The 22,173-nt window shown below is 39.3% G+C and overlaps 1 protein-coding gene across 3 annotated transcripts in view; it reads left to right on the forward strand.

Annotated features, from left to right (window-relative positions):
- Positions 1 to 22,173, forward strand: part of ncor2 (nuclear receptor corepressor 2) — a 109,406-nt gene that overhangs the window by 17,849 nt on the left and 69,384 nt on the right. For all 3 annotated transcript variants that reach the window (XM_028032987.1, XM_028032988.1, XM_028032989.1), the window contains exons 2-4: positions 11,866 to 12,061; positions 12,787 to 12,902; positions 19,796 to 19,973. In XM_028032987.1, coding sequence (XP_027888788.1) covers positions 11,957 to 12,061; positions 12,787 to 12,902; positions 19,796 to 19,973 — 399 coding nt within the window. In that variant the 5' untranslated portion in view covers positions 11,866 to 11,956. The remainder of the gene's footprint in view (positions 1 to 11,865; positions 12,062 to 12,786; positions 12,903 to 19,795; positions 19,974 to 22,173) is intronic.

Here is a 22,173-nt window from a genome sequence, read left to right on the forward strand (position 1 = left end):
TTTTATTCTGGTCTCTATAGACTAACATAAGCTTTTAAAACAACGTTGCGTCAACAAGAATGATGGCAGGCTCTCTTTTAGTTCGTAAGCCATGACTGTGTTTTTCGCGAATAGAAATATATCCAACCAGATGTTTTTTCCTTTTTTTCTGAACAAAGGAAACTTGTAGAATTTTTCTTTCAGCCAGCTGACTGGTGGTGTGCAGCAATAGATGTTAGGAGTTTGGGACAGGGGTTGTGAAATGTGCTCTATAAAGCCAGTAAAATCTCTGGGCACTGAACTCCCTCTATCTTATCAAAAGCATTTAAAAACAGTACGACTGTATAAAGGAAATGTTTTTTTTCCCCCCTTTAGTCAGTTTGGTACCAGTAAATTGATTATGCCTAATTGAATATTTTGTAAAAAGAAAAGGAGTACCTTTTGATTCGCCACGTTGTTGTTTGTGCTCTGCTGCTCATCAGACCGTCCGAAACTATCTGCTGGTGAAAAAGTCCCCAACACTTTATGGTTTCTCTTGACATTTAGTATTTAGACAAGGAGACGGTAAGAGACAGAACAAAGCTGAAATTGGCATCTGCTCTATCGGTGCTGAACTAAAGGACTATTTCAGTAAACTTAAAACGTTTTTAGTGATTTAAAAATTTTTTTTTTTGGTTTGTGTAAATACAGAAGGAAAAATCCAAACACTAGATGACAGATTATTTGCTAGATTTGCTGTTTTTAAAACAAATAAATGTGTATTATTAGTTTTCCTGAAATATTGCTGAATTCTCATCTTGTTCCTGTGATTCTAATTTTCTAATTTAGTGTCTTCTCGTATCATTACGCCCCGCAAAAATTCTAATTGTGTAAAATAAGAGTGGATTGTATGTCCGTTGTCACTAATGGCTAGTTTTACCAACCAAATCAGATATTTCCCATTGCTCAAAAAAAAAAAAATACAGAGATGCATCTCCTGTTTTCCAACCCTGGTCCTCAAGGCACATTCCCCCGTATTGTTTTCTTTTGCTTTGTTTTTTTGAAGTATTCATACTTTAAATTAATCTGAATCATGTGTGTTAATTAGGGGTGCCGATTTCCTTAATTTTGGGAGATCGGTGACTGGCTGATTTAAAAAAATAATAAATAAAAACTTTTACATATGAAGTCAGTCTTATCCACCGATCTTATCTAGCTTGGCAAACGTCTAAGAATCAACCTTAGACCTCTTTTGCTCTCCGGTGAGAAAGGTTTGACTGACAGACCAGCCCATCAAGTTATGTCTGCACATTTACACTTAAAAATAGTGACCCACTGTCGCCAACTAAACAACTGTCTTGCTATATTGAGCAACATTTCAGACAAAAAAAATTGGTATTAGCCAAAATCGGAGTCGGCAGGTTAAGCTTTTTAAAAGATCAGCAATCGGCCAGAAGACTGCAATCGGTGCACCTCTAGTGTTAATCAATTTGATGAATTGAAATAAGGTGTGCTGAAGCTGTACAAGCTGTAAAATATGAATCTGTTCTTTTTTCCTTCCTTTATCCTGATAAGATCTTTGGGTGAGAGCAGACGAGTGTTTACTTTTTCAATGTAATGGAAAACGGGACCCTTACCTTTTTACGATTAAAGGAAAAAAACTCAAGGGTTTTTCCTGAAAGTATTAAAAATCAAGTCCGTTAACAAGTGGTTATGCATGTTTAATGTCTGTGAGCGTTTTAACTGCTGAGCTCTGGGCTGAGTAAAAGAAAAGGCTAAGAAAGCGTGAGCCTCCTTTGCCAGGGCCCTTCTGTAATGAGGCTCCAGGGAGATAAATCCTTACGAGACCTGACAGGGTGCCACATTCCTAGGCTGATTCCTGGAAGCCCCCTCCGCTCATGAGCTCTGCTCTCTAGGGCACCGCTTTATGAACTTCAAATGTTTTTTCTCAAATCTTTTTTTTAATTTGTATCCCCCTGAATCTTTTAGCCCATTTCGCTTCAATCACTTCATAATTCTTCCCCTTTTCACATCAAATGTTCATCCTTAGGAGGAATATTAAATGTAAACTTTGGGGGTACAACTCATAACAGAGATCAATGTGACAGTTTGATTGAGAAGTAAAGAAAAAATAGATCCTGACTTTGACGGTTTAAAATAGGGAAGGATTTCCAGTTTTCTGGGAGTCTGTTTCATGTATAACGCAACAGTCGTTATGGATTATACGTCTTAGATTCTGTGCTGCTCAAACCAGATTAACCTGCACATGTGGATGGATGTAATGTGAAGATTTAATAATATAAAAAAAGAAATTCTATTGAAGAAATTGTTTTTGGATTATGAGCAACACAGTATTCACCAATCAGCTTCTAACATCCTGGTGCAGCGATTGATGGATCAGGTTGGAAGATATAGAAGATGCAGATTAAAAACTATCTTTTTAATCTGTACCATAAAGTTTCAGTTGAATTTAGCTCCAGCTGTTGGCCAGATGTTGTAAGGGGAATTTATCAAAAACATTTTGTTATGGTGGTAACTAGAACATTTTCTCAAGATTACTGGAAACTCCCAAAACTTTAGTGTCAGGATTGTTACTTTTTGCAACATGAGAGCATCAACAGAAATTAACAGAATCGGATATATGATTAAACGCAGCTACTGTGGCCAACTTACTGGTAGAAATCACAAGTTTTAGGTAACTTTAACATTTTAAATATGTTTTTTTTTAAAAGAGCTGTGTTTGGCATCTGTCTGCTGTGATTTGAAGTGAGTCATGCATTTGCCTGGAAGTGGTAAATATTTTTTTAATTATTAAAAGTTGTACTACTCTCTGGAAAATTTTACCTTATTATCAAACTTTGACCTGAAAGAATGACAGGTGTATGCTTTTTCAGCTTTCTGTGCTGATCTGAGGTGTTGGCTTCACATAATCAATAACTGTGGCGATTTATGTCTTTTTTTAAAAAAAATATTCAATTCATATTCAAGATTGATTTTTGAAAATTCCTTTCTTCCAGGCATTCACCACCTATAACTGTCTGTTGGCACTATAACTTTTTATGTTTAGATTTTTGATGATGTTGGATGTTTGACTTTTTGTAAATGTTGGTCTGCAAATCTTGCCTCCACCCTAATTTTTCTCAAAGTAATTTCTTTCCCTTTTTCTGCCCAATGTCTTTTATTTCTTTTGTTCTCCATATTGCATTCAGATTTCAGTCCTGAGACCTTGATGTCTTCATTCGTCTTCATAATTTGACATCTACATGCATATGTTTTAGAAATGCAAATTACAGGCATTACATGCATGGTGATTCATTGTCACATCTGTTTCTTTTTCTCCTTTTTCCTTCTCATTTTGCAACAAAGTAAAAAAAAAAAAAAAACTGGCTGCGCATTGTCAGAGTTTTGACTTCGTCTATTTCTGCCAGGGTTGTAATATCCATCTTCAATGAGTGAGAAAGTAATGTGGGAAAATTTTTTTGCTGTAAATAAAATCTGACAGATCATTGTGTGTGTAAAACAGTTTGGCTTTACGCACACAATGGGAAGCATGAACGACCGCAAGACTTGGCGTGTAATAATCTTGAGAAAGTTAAAACCGTTTCGGGAGGTAAAAGCATTTATGCAAAAGAATAAAAATGTTAAGCATGATCTAATGGCTTTTGGGACAGAAAGGCAATTGTTTATGCTGTAGCTAAAATGGCATTTTTATTACAGTAATCACCTTGTCCTTTATGTTTTTTGTTTTTTTTTAATACTTAAGTTATATGCAAAAATATGCATACAGCTCTCTAAATTTAGCAAGAGGTGCCAAGCTGAGGTTAAGATTACACATTTTTTATTCAACTTTATATAGAGTAATATGATCATAACAAACTGATATTACTTGATTAATTAGTCAGGCTGTCTGCTCAAGTAGACCAGCCTGCAGTTAACGGGGATCTAGCTTGTAGCTAGGGGTGGGTACCGAATTCAGTTGGTACTTATAGAAGTACATCATTGTGACAGTATGGAGGAAGAGCGGGGGATTTTCCATGCTTGTCCTGAATGCAGCATAGCATGCGCAAGAGCGTAATGACATCAGCAGGCACTAGTTCAGTAAACAAAGTAAGCATGGCCGATAGAAAACGCTCAAAGTTATGGCTTCACTTTTCAAAAGGCGATGCAGATTATGCCCGTTGCAATATTTGCGACTTGAAGTTCAATGCAGGCGGATGAAGCGCATCTAGCTTGAGAAAGAATCTGGTTGAGCACACGATTTTTCTTAAGGCTAAAGAGCGCACAGCCGACAGCCTCAGACCTACAACTGCTGTATCAGCCTCCGTTAGCACGCCTGCATCTATCAGCGACTTTTCATCTGTAGTCAGCAACACGGACGAACAAATGTTTAATACACTTGGTGATGGCGATGCAAGTGAGGGGAAATGACAAGTAGGAATACAAGGAGCTGGATTTTAATTTGTGCAATAAGACAAAACACTCCGTTAGTTGCTCTGAAGAGTTTTCACTCTGCTTAATACTCCCCCTTCAAAACTGTTAGTGGCAACAGAAGTATTTCTAAACTCCTTAATGTGTTTTTCTCCAGCGTGCTGAAACAAGTGGGGGAGGGGCAGTACTGTTGCTTTACATTCCGTACAAGCAAAGCAATTTTTTTTTTGTCATAGGAAATGTTTCCAAACCAAAGTTAATTTTCTTGTAAGCGAAGGAAAGATGGGAAAAGTGGAGTGACGCATCACTCAAACAGGTAGAGAAAACCTTTTCTGGCATCTCATTTGCAGGACTGTAAAAGGCAAGAACAATACATGGAAAATGTTTGGCAAAAATGGAACAACACAGATTTTCTTTTTAAAAATAAAAAGGTGTGAAATGAATGACAAAATCCAAAGAATGCCGCCCATAGTCTTCTGCAGTCTATGGATTTAGGCCAGTTATGCAAGTGCAGATTAAAGTCATCAGGTTTTTCTGAAATAATACTGTTACTTTACACACACAGAGGTATGACTAATACTGCCGGGCCGTGTCTTGCAGTTCCAACTCTTTATGCCAGTGTTCACGACCACCGCATAAATGTCTCATATACCATCCATCACTTTAGTGGTAAAAAGGAAAATCACATAATCACCAGGCTAACTTGTTTGCTTTAAAGCAGTCCTTTGTGACTGACACTTTACTGACGATTCAACTTGAACTGGAGCTATCGTAGCAGGCGAACTGAAAACCCCAAAGGTTTTCGTTTTGAAGGTTATTTATGCATAACACGATCATATTTCTAGATGTTGGACTTTTTTGTTTGTTTTGTTTTGCTTTTTTTTTTTTTAAAAACCCGAACGTTTTCAGAGGTGTAGCTTTTAGAGCTAGGCTGCGAAGCTACCAGGTCATTCTAGACAGAGATTTGATTTAGTGTCTATGTCAGTGGAATTAAACTGTTGTTTGAAGTCTGCCTGCTGCTCTTCTTGGCAGGCTGGAAGCTGTCTGTGCGCTCCGTGCTAGTATTTCCACAGCCATTCCTAAAATGGAGCGGGAGGGTGGCGGGGTGTAGAGAGAGGATGGTGGGGGTAAGCGGATGAAATATTGGCTCGCACTGCTGAAGGCTGAGGCCCTCCTCTATGTGGAAGAGAAGAGAGCACAGCAGCGGAGTGAGGTGACTGGGTTCATTCGCCGCGCTGGCTGGGAGCCATCGACTTGCCTGTGGGTGTCTGTAGCAGTGCCAGTGCATGTGTTTAGCCTCTTGTCTGGAAGGTCCCATTCCACCTCAAAGTGGATGTCAAATTTCTCTCATTGTGTCGGCGCTCTCAGTTTTCCATCCTTCGGTCTTGTGTAGATCTTGTGACTGCATTAAGCTTGTTTTCTTCCTTTAGGGAACTTCTCTGGACTGGATTGTCATCAAAGCGCAGCTTTCAACAAAGATTTTCTTTTTCTTTTCTTTTAGCCCTCAATTTTTCTTTATTTTCTTTTTTCCTCTAGAAATGATGCTTTTTGCATCAGCATAATCTACTGTTTTGTTTTACTTTCTCAGCTCTGAGAGGCTTTAAAAAGCGTTTCCCAAAATATTTGAAGCCGAGTTTAGACTAAGCACAAAGGATGTTCTCTTTCTTTAGTCTGTGTGAGACTTTGAGTAGTGTTTCTCCCGTTTTGCGGCCTCTACGAGCCCATGTTTACAGAGCTCCTCTGTGTCTTAAAGCCAGAACCCTGTTCAGCCTTTCGTAATGGATCTCTTTGCATAACGGCAATCAAGTGACACTTTGTGTCTGTGACAGTTGAGCAGGAAGGAAGGGCATATAGAGCCCCTCTTTGTGCTTCAAAAAACTGTAAGCTAGACTGAGACAGTGGCAACTTGCACATTTGCACCCTAACCTTTGCATCTTATCTGATCTTGCACTATAAAAACATCTTGTAGAGGGTATTATTCAATGTGTCTCGGTTGGGAAACTTTAAAAGAAATCACTGTGAGGGACTCTGACCTACTGTCGAAGATGCTGACCTTGCATTAGTGCATAAAAATAAGTAAGAAAAGACCAGCATTGTTCTGGAGATTTGTTTTTAAAATTTAAGGTACTGTTAAACAGATCGTTGAATTGAGCAATCCACTAATAAATACTCCTTCATTATTACAGTTTACGTACTTTGAATATGGACTGCTATTATATTGGATTAGGCAAGTTTCACATACAAACACCAGTTTTAGCCGATTATGATTATTGATACTAACTGATAGGAATGTACCAACCGATGGATGTTAATCCGTAGTGCATTGGCAGCCTTTAGGTCACTGTGCCATTTTAAATAATACTGCACTACAATCTAATTTAGTTCACTTGTATATAAACAATCTCATTGTCAATCTGACTTAAATTCTTTTCCTTTCCTGACAAATTATTCTACATGTAAAGCAATGAGTTGATCTATTTCTCTACAATTAAATTTTTATCAGAGATAAGAACACATTGCAGGCTGGAAGCTGCCTGCAATGAGTGGTTTCTCTTTTGTAAGGAGAAACCACTCAAATTTGCTGCTTATTAATGAATTTATTAATATGAAATTAATTCATATTAACATGTATTTACTGCTGAGTTCCATAAATAACAACCCAGACCCAGAATAAAAAGCCACAAAAAATTATAATTTGCTTTCATTGTTTAAAAAAGCTTTGGCAAGAAAAATGAACGAACCATCGGCTACTTAATCAACTAGTTCAGGCTCCAACAGCTCTAAGAGTTTTCAATTTTTTCTTTTCTCAACCTCCTGTGGAAAAGTTCTCGTCTTTTCTGATGATCTATTTAGCTCTCAGAGCATGGGGAATAGTAGAAAGCAGGGAGTCCATTCAATAATATCAGTGGCCTTGATTCTCTCTGTATTCAGTAATTGAAACACCCGGATATTTGAATTTTCAGTCAGTTGGCTGCCAGCGGTGTCCAGGGGTCACCCGCTGGCAGCGTGTGCCAGTATTAACCCAGCATTGATACTGGATACTCTTCAATGCAAGTGCTGGCGCTGTGAGCCGTGTGTAGGCTGACACGGTCCATCAGCAACAGGGAGAGAATGTTTGGCATAATCTTGTTCAAAGTGGAATGGAAAACAACCCTTTTCTTCAGAATGACAGGAATGAAGAAAACTGGACAAACCCAAATGGAGGGTTTTCCCTCTCAGTTTTGAATTATCAAATGGTTCTGAAGAGGGCATTTTCCTATCCAAGTCCAGGATCCCCACAAAGTCCACATCACATCAGCAGAAGCAGCAAATCAGCAGCCAAAGCACACAGTGTTGATTGGGTTTGAGGTTTCTCACCCATCCTAATCAACATGAAGGATGTCTCATGCAGAATCATGGGGAGGGGGGAATCCTCTGAGATTCTTGAAAATTCAAATATGAAAATTATTCTAGCAAATAATATTTGAATTCGTCTGCTGCAAAATGCAAAACCTGTGGCCTAAAATGGGAGTAATGTCACATATTTGTGGGTCACGTTATTCTAAGCCTGTCGCATTAAGCAATGAATTAATCTCATGATGAATTAAAATGAGCTTTTGAAAGGCAATTTTGTTTAGAGACATAATCAATTTTGTTGATGGTTGTGGCTGAAAATACTTTATTTTCATTTTACTTATTGTATTGGGTTATATTTTATTTAGGCTATTGAAAATGTCTTCCAGTTTCAGTTTGGAGTGTTCTTTACAATTTATTTTTTTTTGTGGGTGAACTTGCATTATTATACCATTATCAACATATCACTTTAAAAGGGTCTTAATAATATTACCGTTTCTTGCAATAATTATGTCGTCCATCAAAAGTTATCATGACAGGCCTCCATTATGCTACATTTGTCTGTTGCCATGGAGAAGAACGATGTATTCTTATAGCGGCCATGCTGGCGCTCTTTTGAGCCCAACAGCTATCTCCCTTGTGTGCCTGCCTAGAAAGTAGAATGTCTGCAAACAGCAACATTGTTTAGAAGGTGAAAATGTTTCATAGTGACTCAGTGTGTCTCAGCAACTGCTTTTTCACATAGCTGACAGATTAAACGGGTTTTGTCTGACATGCTTTAGCCTGGAGCAAGTCGTCGTCGTACCCTGAAGTGGAAGAATACCACAGGGTCTAAATTGGCAGATTTGCTGCATTCCGTTTAGCCTTCCTGTTATTTCCTTTATGGTCCCACTCTCCTGCATCCTGATTGAATCACAGATAAAGTTGCAACATCTCTTCAGAAATACAGTTTCTCTCAAAATAAATTTCTAGCACTCATCCTTTGATTTGCTTTTGTACGGAACTGACGATGAGTTGCATTGAATCCTCTTCTCTCAGCAACAGCTTCCACACTGAGGAGTTTTGGTGTTACCTCATGACACTACTGTGCATTAACAAGTTGCAAAAAAATTGGATTTCTCGTGGCTAAGGGGCAAATTGTCAAGTAGGTCAAAGAGAGGCCAGTAGTTGTTTGTGTGCTATTGTGAAAAAGCTGAAATCGAGCTGAAACACCTCTATCTGGGTGTTGATTGTTTTGTAGAAAGCTTCTGCAGCAACCAGAAAAGTCAGAACCTCCTTGATTTCTCTGTGCAATGTCAAACCTGGTTGTAGAGGCCATGTGGAGCATAGAGTGGCAGCAACACCTTTAGTTTCATGATTTAAAAAATACAGGCGTGAGAATACTTTTTGGCTTTTAGTCTGCGTACGATAATGTCTGTTTTATAGTGTCCTGGGTTAAAATTGTCATCTAGCAAGGCAGTGAAGGCTGAATTGGGAGTGGCAGCTTTTCTGTCACTGGGCAAAATTGCAGTCCACTTAAAACACTTGATTGTGCTGTCAAGACTTCAGGGAGTTAGTCTTTTGGCCCATATTTCTGTCATTCTGCCTCCTGTTGTGCGCCTCGCATGGCAACAAAACCTGAAGACGGAGCGAGGCGTCGCTTGTCAGAGGCTGAAAGAAATGGCAGGAGTCCTTAATCCTTTGTTGGCAAGAGCAGCAGGGACACGTCACAAGCCTTAGTCAGCCTGGTAGTACTATTACATACATGCATGCATGTCTGCTTGAGAGTGTCATGGCCACAAGCTGGACGACTCCGGAGATTGTCCTGTTAGTGAAATTGAACCCAATGTACATTTGTTTTAAAGGTTACCTAGAGTTGAAATGATCTTCAGTTTATTGAAGTTTTTAAAAACATTACTCAGGGTATCTCATACTTATTATTGAGCACATATTGTTTCTATTCGGGGAAGATGCAAAAGCAAAGCATGAAGATTTCTTAAAGTATGAAATGTTCAGTAGCAGGATGTATCAGTGATTTTCAGGAAGTACGGTGGGACTACGTGGTAGAAAGGAGTCCAGTCTCCTGCTCTGAAATTGGGTCTAGATGCAATTCTATATTGAAATCCATTGTGCATTTAGGTTAATAATGGCTTGAAATTCTTAATATTACAGAATATGGATGGTAATTTGAAACTGTAGAGCAGGGACAAACATTTTACTTATGCTAGCAAAAACAATGGCTGTTGCATGAAGGACAAATGGGAATTAATATCTGGTTTATTCTCTCTAAAATGTTGATTCACATTCACATTGCTGAATTTCAGTTCAGCAGCTCAGTTCAGTTCTTTACATATTTCGAAAATTTTTTATAGGTTCTTTTTAGAAAATTTTCTTTCAAAAGCTAGCTGTGAATTAAATCTTTTTGTGCGCTCTGTTGCACAATGGGTCTTATTTTAAATTCTTCTGTATTTTCTTAAGCCTGAAATTTTTAAAAAATATTTTCTGTACCACCATGACTATGCAACTCCATTTTGAGATAATGGGGATGATATAATGTTGTACACATTAAAATCATACTATCTGACCTGATTTACCTACAGAGACATACCAAACAGAATGTTGTTCCTGATTTTCATTTTTTTCTAAGGCTTTGACCTGACATTATTTTTTTTTTTGCACTATGTTAGTTTCTCTTTAGGAAATATGAGAGGATTTAAGAACACTGTTCAAAATGGTTGTGTCCAAAGTAATATTTGAAGTGGAAGCAGCTGACTTTAGTGCAGCATGTTTGACTAATATTGTACTTTAAAACAGTGAAAATATATTTGGAGGTGACATTTTTACTAGCAAGAGTGATTAGCATGGCTAGCATTACTTAAACAGTCTATGTGAACAGCCTGTGTAATGTTATTATCTTTGACATTTTTGAATGGCTGCCAATTAGGGGTGGGCGATATGGACTTATTATACATTCTTTAGGTACTATTGTGACAACAATAAAAGTGACAATAAGAGATATTTATTACTGCTTTTCTAGGCAATTATATGTCATACCAATCATAGCACCACAAACACAGAACTGCTCTTGAAAAACATACCGGTTTGTAATGCGCTTCTTTAGAACACCAATGTCATAAACTGTGATTTGTATTACAAAACTGCTCACTGCATTTAATAATACTGTAAAATGTATTTATATTTATTGATATCCGCAATAAAGAAAGAGTGGAGAAAATAGTAAAACTAACTGTCCCAACAATACAGACAGTTTTGGAGGGTGATTTAAACATCAATAATTTACATTTATTGTGATGGCGATGAATCAAAATTCTTAAAAGAATTTCTCCCATTGACAATTTAGTTGATTTTTCTTTTTGTTTTTTTCTAAATTTACTAAGATAGCCTTGGTGTTTTTACATAATCTGTACATTTTTGTAGCTCTCTCTGTTTTAAGTCTGCAAACTTTGTAAGGACCTTTTTCTGCATCTTGGTGGAATCACGTAGGTGCAATCACCTACGTTTTGTGCTTGACACAGTAAAATCAGAAGTTTTAGTCTTTTTAAGTTTTGCCACTGACATCCTTCTCACTAGTGCACCTTTTCTTAAACATGTAGTTCTGAATGGGTTAAAGGTCAGAGCCTGGATGTTTATCTTGCTCACTGCTTGATGAACCACTGAACCAAGCACTCAGCTTGGTTCAGTGGTTTAGATAATGTGTAGTAAAAAAAAAATGGCCAGGAGGAAACTCTGGCCAGGAGTTTTATTTTTTATTTGCTCTGATTTCTGTCTGTATTTTTGCTTGATACCTGCGTGACCCAAGTGATCTTTGCATGCGAGTCTGCAGTTTCAGGACAATGGGCCATTCATCGGGCAGTAGCGGAGGGGTTGAGCGTAGCAGGTGCAGGGACTTAGTCCTCTATCTTCGAAGCGGTGGAAGGGGGAAGCAGCTGTGGTAGGAAGACGATGATTCTCCGATATTTGGTGTAGATAGTCACACACACTTAAACCTCGAGGTGGTCAGCTGGTACTTGCCAGGTCGCACTAAGATCTTGCTCAACTTTAACAGAAGGTTTAATAGCTTTATGCCTTTCATGTCATTGTCCACAATGCTTTATCCAAGACTTCTTCTGGTTTCTCAATTCTGTTTTTTGTTTTTTCTTACCACAGGTTGCAGGCTAAAAGATACGGCCCATAATGCATGGCACTTTCTTGACAGCCACATCCTCTCCCTGCTTGTAGAGGAAGCGGCGGTGCCAGCATGTCCTCTCATCCCCAGTCTGTGCCGCCAGGCCGGAGAACTGTGGACTCACGGCACCTCCACAACCCTGCCACGCTATCCCTGCAGCTGCAGCGGCCTCACACGGTAAGGGGCTTTTCACCCACCTCCAGCAGTTGGAAACATTTGTAGAGCAGAGAGAGAGTGGGGGGCGGGGTCTCTCTCTCTCTCCTCCTCACCTCCATTGAAAATCTAGAGAGCAAAGTGGTTCTCTAAATCAGAGAGGGCCTCAGTCCAACAGAAGTATTGCTAAGTTTAGAAGGCGGCACACCGGAACGGTTTCCCCTCATTAAATGTTTTGGGTTTAAAGATCATGTTGTGAAGTCACGTAAAGGCCTTTCTCTATGTTTTCACAAACATGTCCTAATTATCAGAATTATGTGCAGACCAGCTTCAAAAGATCACGCCTCTTGTTGAGTTGTGAATGCATTCATGAGCTCCAGTGTTGCCAAGACTTGCTTTGTTTTTGCATGACAAATCGTTATCCCCCAGGATTCCTACAGTTACACCTGTTGCTAATCCCACCGCTCCCACTTGTCATCACATTCACAACCAGATGCGGGTTGATGGGCTGTGTCCTGCAGCCCAGGAATGGCAAAGGCACAGGTTTACAGTAGCTGCATGTTTCACCCCATTTATCCAAGAAGCCAGTGGATAAAAGAAAATTGGAAATAGCTAAACCTTGAGTGAGAAATGTGTCTGGCTTCAGAATACATGTCATAAAACATGTAAAGAGCTTACAGAAATAAATATATGTAACTGGAATGATTTTCATGAAGTTATAAACTGTATTAATTCTTCATGTGTTCCAGGAAGTGGGACTGGTTGACTACCACTCCCATCATGCCAGGGACTACAGCTCTCATCTGGCTCAGCCACATCGCCGCCGGCCTTCCTTACTTTCAGAGTTCCAGCCTGGGAATGAAAGGTAGAAACGGTTTACTCATTAAGTTCATTGAAATGTATTAATACTCCTTGTATTTTACAACCACAAATTTAGCAGGTAGCAGGTTCTATTCTATTCTATTCTATTCTATTCTATTCTATTCTACCTGTTAGCAGGTAGAATCCAGACTAGAGTTGGGCACCTCTTGCTTAGATCAGTGCATATTCATTTGTTAGAGACATTCCCCAAAAGACTTTCAGCTGTAATTGCAGTGAAAAGTTTTATTTTAGAAAATTGTGCATGATGGCTGCCATATCACAATTCTGTTTGTGTACATCAGTTGAAGTTTTAGTAAGAAGTTTACATTTGTTGTATACCAACAAGTGGTAAAGTACAATGGCTGTGATTACAGATACGTGTCGAAAAGTATTAATGTCATGATAAATTTATTGTCAATTATTTCAGAAAGTGAAACTTGTATATTGTACAGATTCATCACGCGTCAGGTGAAATATTTCAAGTCATTTAATTCTTGAAATTTTGATGATTATGGCTTAGAGAAAATAAAAACATTCAGAAAATAAGAATATTGTAAAAAAAAAAAAAAAAAGTTGAATTTTAAACTTGTGGTGTCATCAGCTAGTTAACTGAGAACGCCTGCAAAGTTTTCCTGCACCTCTAAATAATCTGGGGAAAACTGGACACATGTCCAGAAGACAGTCATTGACACTCTCCATAGGGAGGGCAAGCCTCTAAAAGTACTTTACTGATTGATCCATATTTGTGTTGTAATTTATGAAACCAACTGCATCTTCACTGTTTCAAATATCCATTAATTCACGGTGTTTGTGGTGTTTATTTCTGTTCCCACTGAGTTTTTTTTTTTATCCATCAATAATTGTTCTGAAGAGAAATGAATGTTTTATTACACAACGTCGATGCAGCTGGTCAGAAATCAACTTGCTAAAATAGCAAGCTAAAATTTTGCGGTTTGCTTTGATTTATTTCTAGCAAATCAGTTCATATTTAGGTTTGCCTGCTGAACGGAGAGCCTCATCCCATCTGCATTTTTCTGCAGCATTGTTCTACCAAAGCCTCTGCCCGTTAACCCTCCGCCTTCCCCAGAGTAATCCTTATGTAATTGGTAGCCGCGAGCTGTTCTCCTTTCATAATGTTGTGTCAAACGCTTCTGCAGGGCAATGGGGGCCTGAAGAGATTTTCCATCTTCAGTAAATCAACTGTAAATCGCGAATGAATAGTACTTTGTTTCTGCATACCCGGGGCTTGTACCTGGCAATGTTCTGCGCCGTTTAAATAGAGATGGGTTTTCGAGGGCGAGACTTGATGAGCACCTATGAATGATTCATGTGCAGGATGTGAATTTTGCATGACTCGCAGAGAACATGTCACAAGAAAATGTCTCCTCGGATCAGTTTTTCTTTCCCCCTCAATATTTTCTTGCATGCATCAAAAGACGCTAGGTGTTCAGCAAGCGATGAGCTCCGAGTATTGTTTTCACATCCAGGTGTTGGAGCAGTGGCTGATTTTCAGGAGTGAGTCCTCCAGGATTGATGGCAGTTGTAGCAGCAGATGGTAGAGTGACTCTGTAGCAACGTAGGGCTGTTGTGTTGATGTCTTAAGCATCAGACAGGATTATGGTCTGAATTTTAATACACAAATCTGTACACCGGTGATGCTTAATGGCTATTAGCCTAGCCCGTCAGCATGTTAACGCTGGGTCTCAGCCCCCACAGAGAGAAAACACACACCATGCTTCAATTGCTACCCAAGAGCTTCTGATTCACAGACACACTTCATTCAGTCACTTGTGCTTTGGCAACCTCCCAGAAATGACTCGGTCCATGTTTCTGCACTACAGATGTCTTCCTGTAACTTCTTCAGTGAAGCATGGAATTAGCTTTTTTTTTGTAGATGAAAGAAAACCATCATCTACTGTATATATCTATATAGACATCTATATAGAGAGAGATATCTATATCTCTCTCTATATATAGATATGCATACCTCTAGCCCACATTTCTTTGTAGAAACTATGAAAAAGAGCCCCAGTTATATGCTGGCAGGCGTCAGGGGGTGGGCAGTCTTTCAGAAGAATGTCTTAGGCTTTCACCATTCCTTCAGAAAGCTTAGTATCCAAACTGAAGGCCACATTCTGTGTTTTCATTCAGACTCTGAATTCTGCTGTAATTCTGGCCTTGGCAATCCTTTAGACTTTGCTTTGCTTAGATGTGTGCTTGTCTTTTTTTATACATCTCAGTAACTCTCTCTCTCTCTCTTTACTTGAACTACTCTGATTGTTGTTCACATAGAACTTTCAAAGATCTTGGTCTGGGTTTCTCTGCGAGGATTTTCACCTCCTCCCTGCCCGTCGTGCGCAGAATGCAAAACAGCAACGTGCTACTTTGCTAATGTTTGAAATGTAAGCTAATTATAGGCCAGAAACCCACAACAGAATAATCTCTGTAGTGCTCCTTGATATGTTTCATCTTTATCCTCACTCCAGTAAACGTTCATGACAACCTCTTCATATCCAGTTAATATCATCCATGGCTCCTGAAGAGAAGGCTATCCTTTTTTTTTTTTTTTTTTTGCTGGTACTCTTGAAGTAACTAGGGATATTGTAAACAAATTTCCTTCTTAAACCAAAGAGATGCCACTTTTTAATGAATCCTGCAACTTGTGACATTATTTGTAACTAATTTAGTTTGTTGTTTTGCTGAACCTTTTTATTTCTGTTTGCATTTAAATGCTAAGTTACCACAACTAAAATCTTCTAAATTGTAGTATGAGTCCAGGTTCAGACTCGCAGTGGTGCACTTGACTTTTTCAGTTGGGTGTGTCCACATATTTCACAGCTTACATACGTACACAATAGACCTGTGCAATGTGGCTTAAAAGACTATTGCTGTATGATGGCACAATTTCCGGGCAACAAACAAGACATTCCACAGAAACCTCTGCTAATCCCCTTCATTTGCTTTTGCTACACTTCTTTAAATTGCAGTATGACTACAAAGCCAACCTGAGAGTTGTTCTGAGCTGGGAATATGATCCTTTGCCATTATGATCAATGGAAAAGATGGCTTGAACTTCCTCCTTCTCTTTCTGCTCTCCAACATCAGTCCCTATGTAGTCCATTCCTACAACACTGTTTTTTATCTTTAAAAATCACATTTTTCTTTCTTGTTTAGATTGACATTAATAAAACAAGGTTTCTCACCAGTGTATTATAAGCCTGGCGGGCCACTAGGCTTTACTTGCCCCTACCCCTAGACTAAGTGTTGATTTTATTTATTTATTTATTTTTCTATACACCCATGACTGTGATGACAAAGACAAGTTAAGCTAGGTATATACATGTACTCCTACCGCTGGGCTTAGCTAAATTTCTTGGGGAAATCCTGTTTAATCAAACATTTATCAATAACATTTTGTTTCACAATTGTGTGTGAAATCCATCACCATTATCAGTTTCTAAGGTTTCTAAAGCTGTGTGGAAAATATCTAAAATATTATACACTAGGTATTTGCCCAAATAATATTTTTACGGTACGATAACTCGTTCTGCATGATATTTGAAAATTTTTCATGCCGATTTTTGTAGATATTGCCACAATGATATCTGTGAGAATATATATGCTTATTTTCTTCTTCTGTGCTTCAGTCCCTCTGTGACCATTGACTAAAAGTTACTTTAGCATAACACTTGAAATACATTAGCATACAATTATTGTATCCAGGCATTTTCTAATTGAAGTGACTAATAACTAATGATATTAAAATCTGGATGAAGATATATATTTGCGACATATCATGCAGCATTAACAGTAATTTTATCGCAGTTTTACAGTTATAGTTATGACTTAAAACACTTATTTATGCTGCTGCAAAATTGATACAGTATTTTGACTATTAATTTTAAATATGTTAAAATGTTTTTAAAAAACATGGTTAAAACACCTGCTGAAGCATCTATTGCACATAATGTCTTTTTTGCTGGTTTAAAGATCAACACTGCTAGTATTAGAAACTGATATTAGCATGGTTCATTAGTCAGATTGTCTGCTGACTAATAACCTGCAGTCAGTTGCTGAGCAGACGTGCATTACTCAGCAGATGTGGCTATCTTTATAAGAGTAATGGGAGTGGCTCTTTGAGCTTCTATAATACGCCTGTCGGCTGCATCCATTTTTTTGCAACTAGAAGTATTTCCAAACAGCCTGATTTAATTTCTTTATAAGCGTGGGAAATGTTTAGAAACCTTTTTTTTTTGTAGCTAGCTGGCCGGCAGCAGTTGGGGAAGGTACATGCTGTGACTTTGTTCTCCATATTACTGGAGCAAATGCCTCTGTCGCATCAATAAGTAGACTTTAAGTCGGCGAAGCAACATGATGGAAAACCTGAGAGCTTTTTGAAGCAGTAACTCGCTGAAACCTCAGGATACCTCGAGATCGGTAACCGGTCCAATCCTAATGATCCATCGAGGCTCCATTTCCTTTCTCCATCTCTGCCCATAAACCACAAAGCATCCCAAAATCAGATTGATTTCCACAAAAACATACATAATTTATTTCTTTATTTAGTTTTTATTACCACACAGAACCTGAAACCATTATTGTCCTCTGGTAGTAGGCTATTGGGCCATTTGGTACTTTCCTGTACTTTCTTTGTAAGGTTTCATTCATTCCAGCTGTGGCTACCTCAGCCAGGCATCTCTCGCTCTGTTAACCATCCCTGGGTTTACACACAGCTGCAGAGCTACTCCTCTGGGGAGCAGTGAAGGGATCAGCCTCCACACAAACACTATAAGGCTCTCACAACAACAGGCTGCTGTCTACACAAACCGTCTCTACTCTTGCCACAGCGGGGCCCGAACCAGTAGGAAAGTAATGGAACTGTTGAGGGAAGTTGTGATGAGCCCCCCTCGCTCCCTCCTCAAGCTTTGCCCCCAGCTTCCACACACATCTTTGTCTCGTCCTCCAGACAAATCCTCCCCGGGGCGAAATTATTCTGCATGCTCACAGGAGGTAGAGGGAGATAGATCGGGGGAGCTGGAGTTGGGTGATGTGATTATGTAAGTGCCAAACCTCATATGGAGATGCAGAAGTGTTCCAGCAAATGAGTGAGAAATTACTGTCAAAAGCGGGGAGGCAACTACCATTTGTACCATGTTGGTAAAGGACATGGGCCAGATCTTTTTAAGATTTTATCTTTGGGTTTAAAGTGCCAGAATGTAGCTTTTATTTAAAAAAAAAAAAAAAAAAGCTTTTTACATATATATTAAAATTGTCACCATGTAATCTGTGAAAAGATTGATCTCCTCCACTTCCTCCCTGAGCTAGTGTTGTCTGAAGAAATAGACCGCTCCTGACCAAAAACAACCAATCAGAGCCAGGAGGAGGGTTTTGGCACTGTCAATCAAACTTGTGTACACGCTGCTAAATGTGCTAATGACAAACAACTTACTGTTACAGGAGAACCTCACTGGTGGCCATGCTAACTAGCCTTAGCATTCATGACGGATAGCAGATAGCAAAGAGGATACATGGGGAGGGAGCGAGCAGCAGCACATGGCCATGATTGACAGCGCTAAGACCCTCCTCCTGGCTCTGATTGGTTGTTTCTAGTTTGCACTGGGAGAAGTCAGGGGAGCTCATTTTTTTTTCTTCTTCCCAAAAAACAGAAACAAAAAACATATTTAATTTTTTACTAAAGTGATGCACTGATGCTTTACTCAAATTGTGCCTTAGATTAATACACACAGTAAACACTTTCTCAGTCTCTTTGGTTGCACGTTCTTTGTAAATGTCTCCCAGTTTTTTTAGGGGTTATTGATTATTACACATTCCCATCAATAACTGAACTCCACAGAAATGGGTTCCACACACAGAACAAAACCACAGACCAGACCACTTTGTGCCTGGACCAGCAATGATGGTTGTGTTCATTCTCTTCTTTTTACAAGCCGCCTCCAATTTGACACCGACAGCAAGGGCTTTGACCTTATAGCTTCTGTCTCCTGGGTGGGGTTGTGGGGAACAAAACGCCGTTTAACAAGTGGCTTAATGAAAGTTTCACCGTCTATTCATCAAGTAAATTTTAACATCTCCTTTTCATTGCTTACTTTAATTTACTTTTGGTTATTTTTCACCTGGTTCCTGTTGATTGTGCCGTGACTGTAATTTAACTGAAGTAGGTGTCTCACTGGGAGTCATGACTACATTACAAGGGTTTTGTCTAAGAGAAGGCATTTGCTGATGCAGAGTGTTGGTCTGTTAAATCATTCAAATAAACACTAAGTATATGCTTGGTTTTAAACCAGGGGTGTTCTAACTCTTAAGTCATTTGAAAATATAATTGAATGCACTCTGCTACATCCCTGCTCAACATGCCAAGTTGACGTTGAGAACGACTGGCAACAAAAGCTCCCTGCCATGCCTCTTCTGTCATTTCATGACAAGAAAAGTTGCAAAAAGACAAGTTGGATTTATGATCTTTCTGCTGTAGAATTCAACAAAATAACTCTTCTCCTGAGAAGCCAGTCTGGATGAACAGTAAGAGAAACAAATACTGGTTACATCAGGTTAGCTCACCATTTGTTCCCTTTTTTCACAAACGACATATCAGTTCGGTACAGTGGGCCGTGATTTTATTTTATTTTTTTTTAACATAGGTCTATTATGAAATGCCATCCAGCTCACTTATGCGGTGTTTTTATTTTAATTGTAGTTTAAGCTTCAAAACACTTCTGACTGTATTTAGAAAGAATACTCATCCACAAATATAACCGCATCTCTATGGCAACGCTAACGTTCTGCACAGCTTGTGTCCAGCGCCTATTAGTTGTTAATTATTAAAAAGCAATAACCAAGCATAAAAACCTTTTTGCTACAACTGTCTTATCTTCCTTTCAGAGGACAAGAGCAGCACATCCGTTACGAGCACATCTACCTGCCAGAGGCCCCCGGCCAATCAGAGGTGGATTATGCAGAGATCAAACGTCCTCGTTTGGAGATGGGATCGGACTCCCTGATGAGGTCTTTGTCCCACCGGCAGCCGTTACCTCTCGGAGGGGCTGAGGACATGACGAAGGTGAGTGACGTGTATAACGTATGGTAGGCAGTATCAATTTAGTGTATCATACTGAATTTACCAGTAAGAACTGATATTAACCAAATTATATTAATTTGGAGAATTTGGGACTTAAGGATGCATTCACAACAGCCCTGTTTAGTTTGTTTTAACCAAACTCTAGTTCATTTGCCTAGAAAGTCTGGTTCGTTTTGGGAGGTGCGAATATCTAATCAAACTCCAAAAATGCAAACTCTGGTTTGCCTACAAACCTCAGTCGTTTTGATTGAAGTGAACTCTGGCGCATATTTAGACGCCAAGCGGACTGGAAACCGCGCCAAGAAGGGCATTCTGGGTAAAAAACAACAAAACAATCACGAGAGTCTTGCGCTAGCGGAACAAATGGCTTGTGGTCTTTTACCAGAACAAAAGAGGAATCCTACACCCGCTAAATCTGATGCTATTACATTTTGCGAAGGAAGAAGTCGCGCTTGTGTCTTCTGAGGTTTTTGTGTTGTTTCCTTCAGCGGTTCTTGGTACAGCGCCACCACAGGCGAGAATAGGAACAGGTTTCTCAAAGGGGTTTGGATCACTTGAGACAGTGCAGTGCGAAAATGAACTGCAACACGTAACAAAGATTGCAATTTTGGCCGCCAGTTGAACTGCGTCTACCAGACTATCAGGTCTGAAAACACCCTACAAGATGATCCTTAGAAGTGATAATACAAAGTTTGGATTCTGCCTCTTCTTTTTTCCCCCTGAAATATAATACCGTATCTGTTTAAGATTTAACTTACTTGGAAAATCCGACTAGACTCTTTAAGAAACCTAAAGGATTTCATTAGACTTGTCACAGCAGGGGATGCAGAAGAGGATTCTGCTCTAAATCAGAGATGGATCTTTGGAGCAGCAGGAAAAACCAAGGGAGTTGTGAAACAGCAATTAATAAATAATAGAGCTGACCTAGATTTCAAAAGACTGAAGGGGATGAAACTGCGAGCAGCAGATCAGAACGACTTGCTTGCCGTGTGGAGCTGCTTGATTGTGAGGCCTCCCTGACATGACAGAGTGGCTCAAACTGCCAGGAGAGGCAGACCGCCAGAGAACGGTAAATAGATACAGTAATAACGAAGGAGGGGGAGGGGAGAGTATTCAGGAATCCTTGTGCTTTCCCTTAAAGCAGCAAGAGCTGTATACTTGTTACATAAGTGGAGTCAGATGCAATCACTGCTTGGAACAAGGGCGCAATACAATAGCTTGATAGAATGCAGGAAGCAACGTAAAGAAATGGCAAAGGGCAAGCGTAGAGAGGCATAGATAATGGGGGAAGGGGAAAGGGAGGACTTGGAGACTGAGGAAAAGAGGGAGTGAGCCAGTAGTATCTGACAAAGCTGATGCCTGGAGCATGACTCATATAGAATGGGAAACAGGCGGCCAGAAGCAACAGCTCTGTTGCTGTACACCAGAATCTACAGGCAGAGACATTCTGCTGCTATTTGCACTTCAGTTTCAAACTTTTTTTTAAAAAACTATTATTAATACTTTTCAAATAATCTCAACTGAGAAAAAAGGTGAGGATGAGGTAGAGATGTTGACTGGACTCCCTGCTGACTGCTTCACATTAAGTCGTTGCACTTTGAATTCAGAACATGGCTCAGATGCACAGGTAAACATGTTGCTCCCTCTTTGGTTGAACATACCAGTCAACAAAAAATGGATAACTTTTATTGTTTATCCTTAAATACATTTTAACCTCCTTAATTACATTTAGTTGAGTTTTCAGAAAACTAGTCAAGGCTGGAATTATAAGCAGAAGTGAAACGTTTTAGGATTTCTAATACGTCCTCAGATGTTTTCCGGGACGCTGAGTTTTAACACGGGGTACGAGAACGGTGCCTTGATTCACACTCAGGGTTGTCAGATTAGACAAAGTCAAAACATCCCGCGAGTGCTTTTTCCCAGTTTGACTGTTTTTTTTTTCTTTTTTGCGCGTGTTTGTTTGTTTCTGACTCACTGGCTTTGGCAACTGTGGGCTTCTTAATCTAGGACAGCCGCTCAACATCCTCTGGCTCTGACATTTTCAATCACAGCAGGTCTACAAGGCTGTAATGCTGCCTGCCTAGTCCAGATTAGCCCACTTACATAACCTTCATTTCAGATGTTTAAAAATAACGCAGAACAAAACCCAAGCTGGATGGCTCTCACTCCTACACGCACACAC

Source organism: Xiphophorus couchianus, chromosome 12 (genome assembly GCF_001444195.1).
Source record: "Xiphophorus couchianus chromosome 12, X_couchianus-1.0, whole genome shotgun sequence".
NCBI classification, from domain to species: Eukaryota; Metazoa; Chordata; class Actinopteri; order Cyprinodontiformes; family Poeciliidae; genus Xiphophorus; species Xiphophorus couchianus.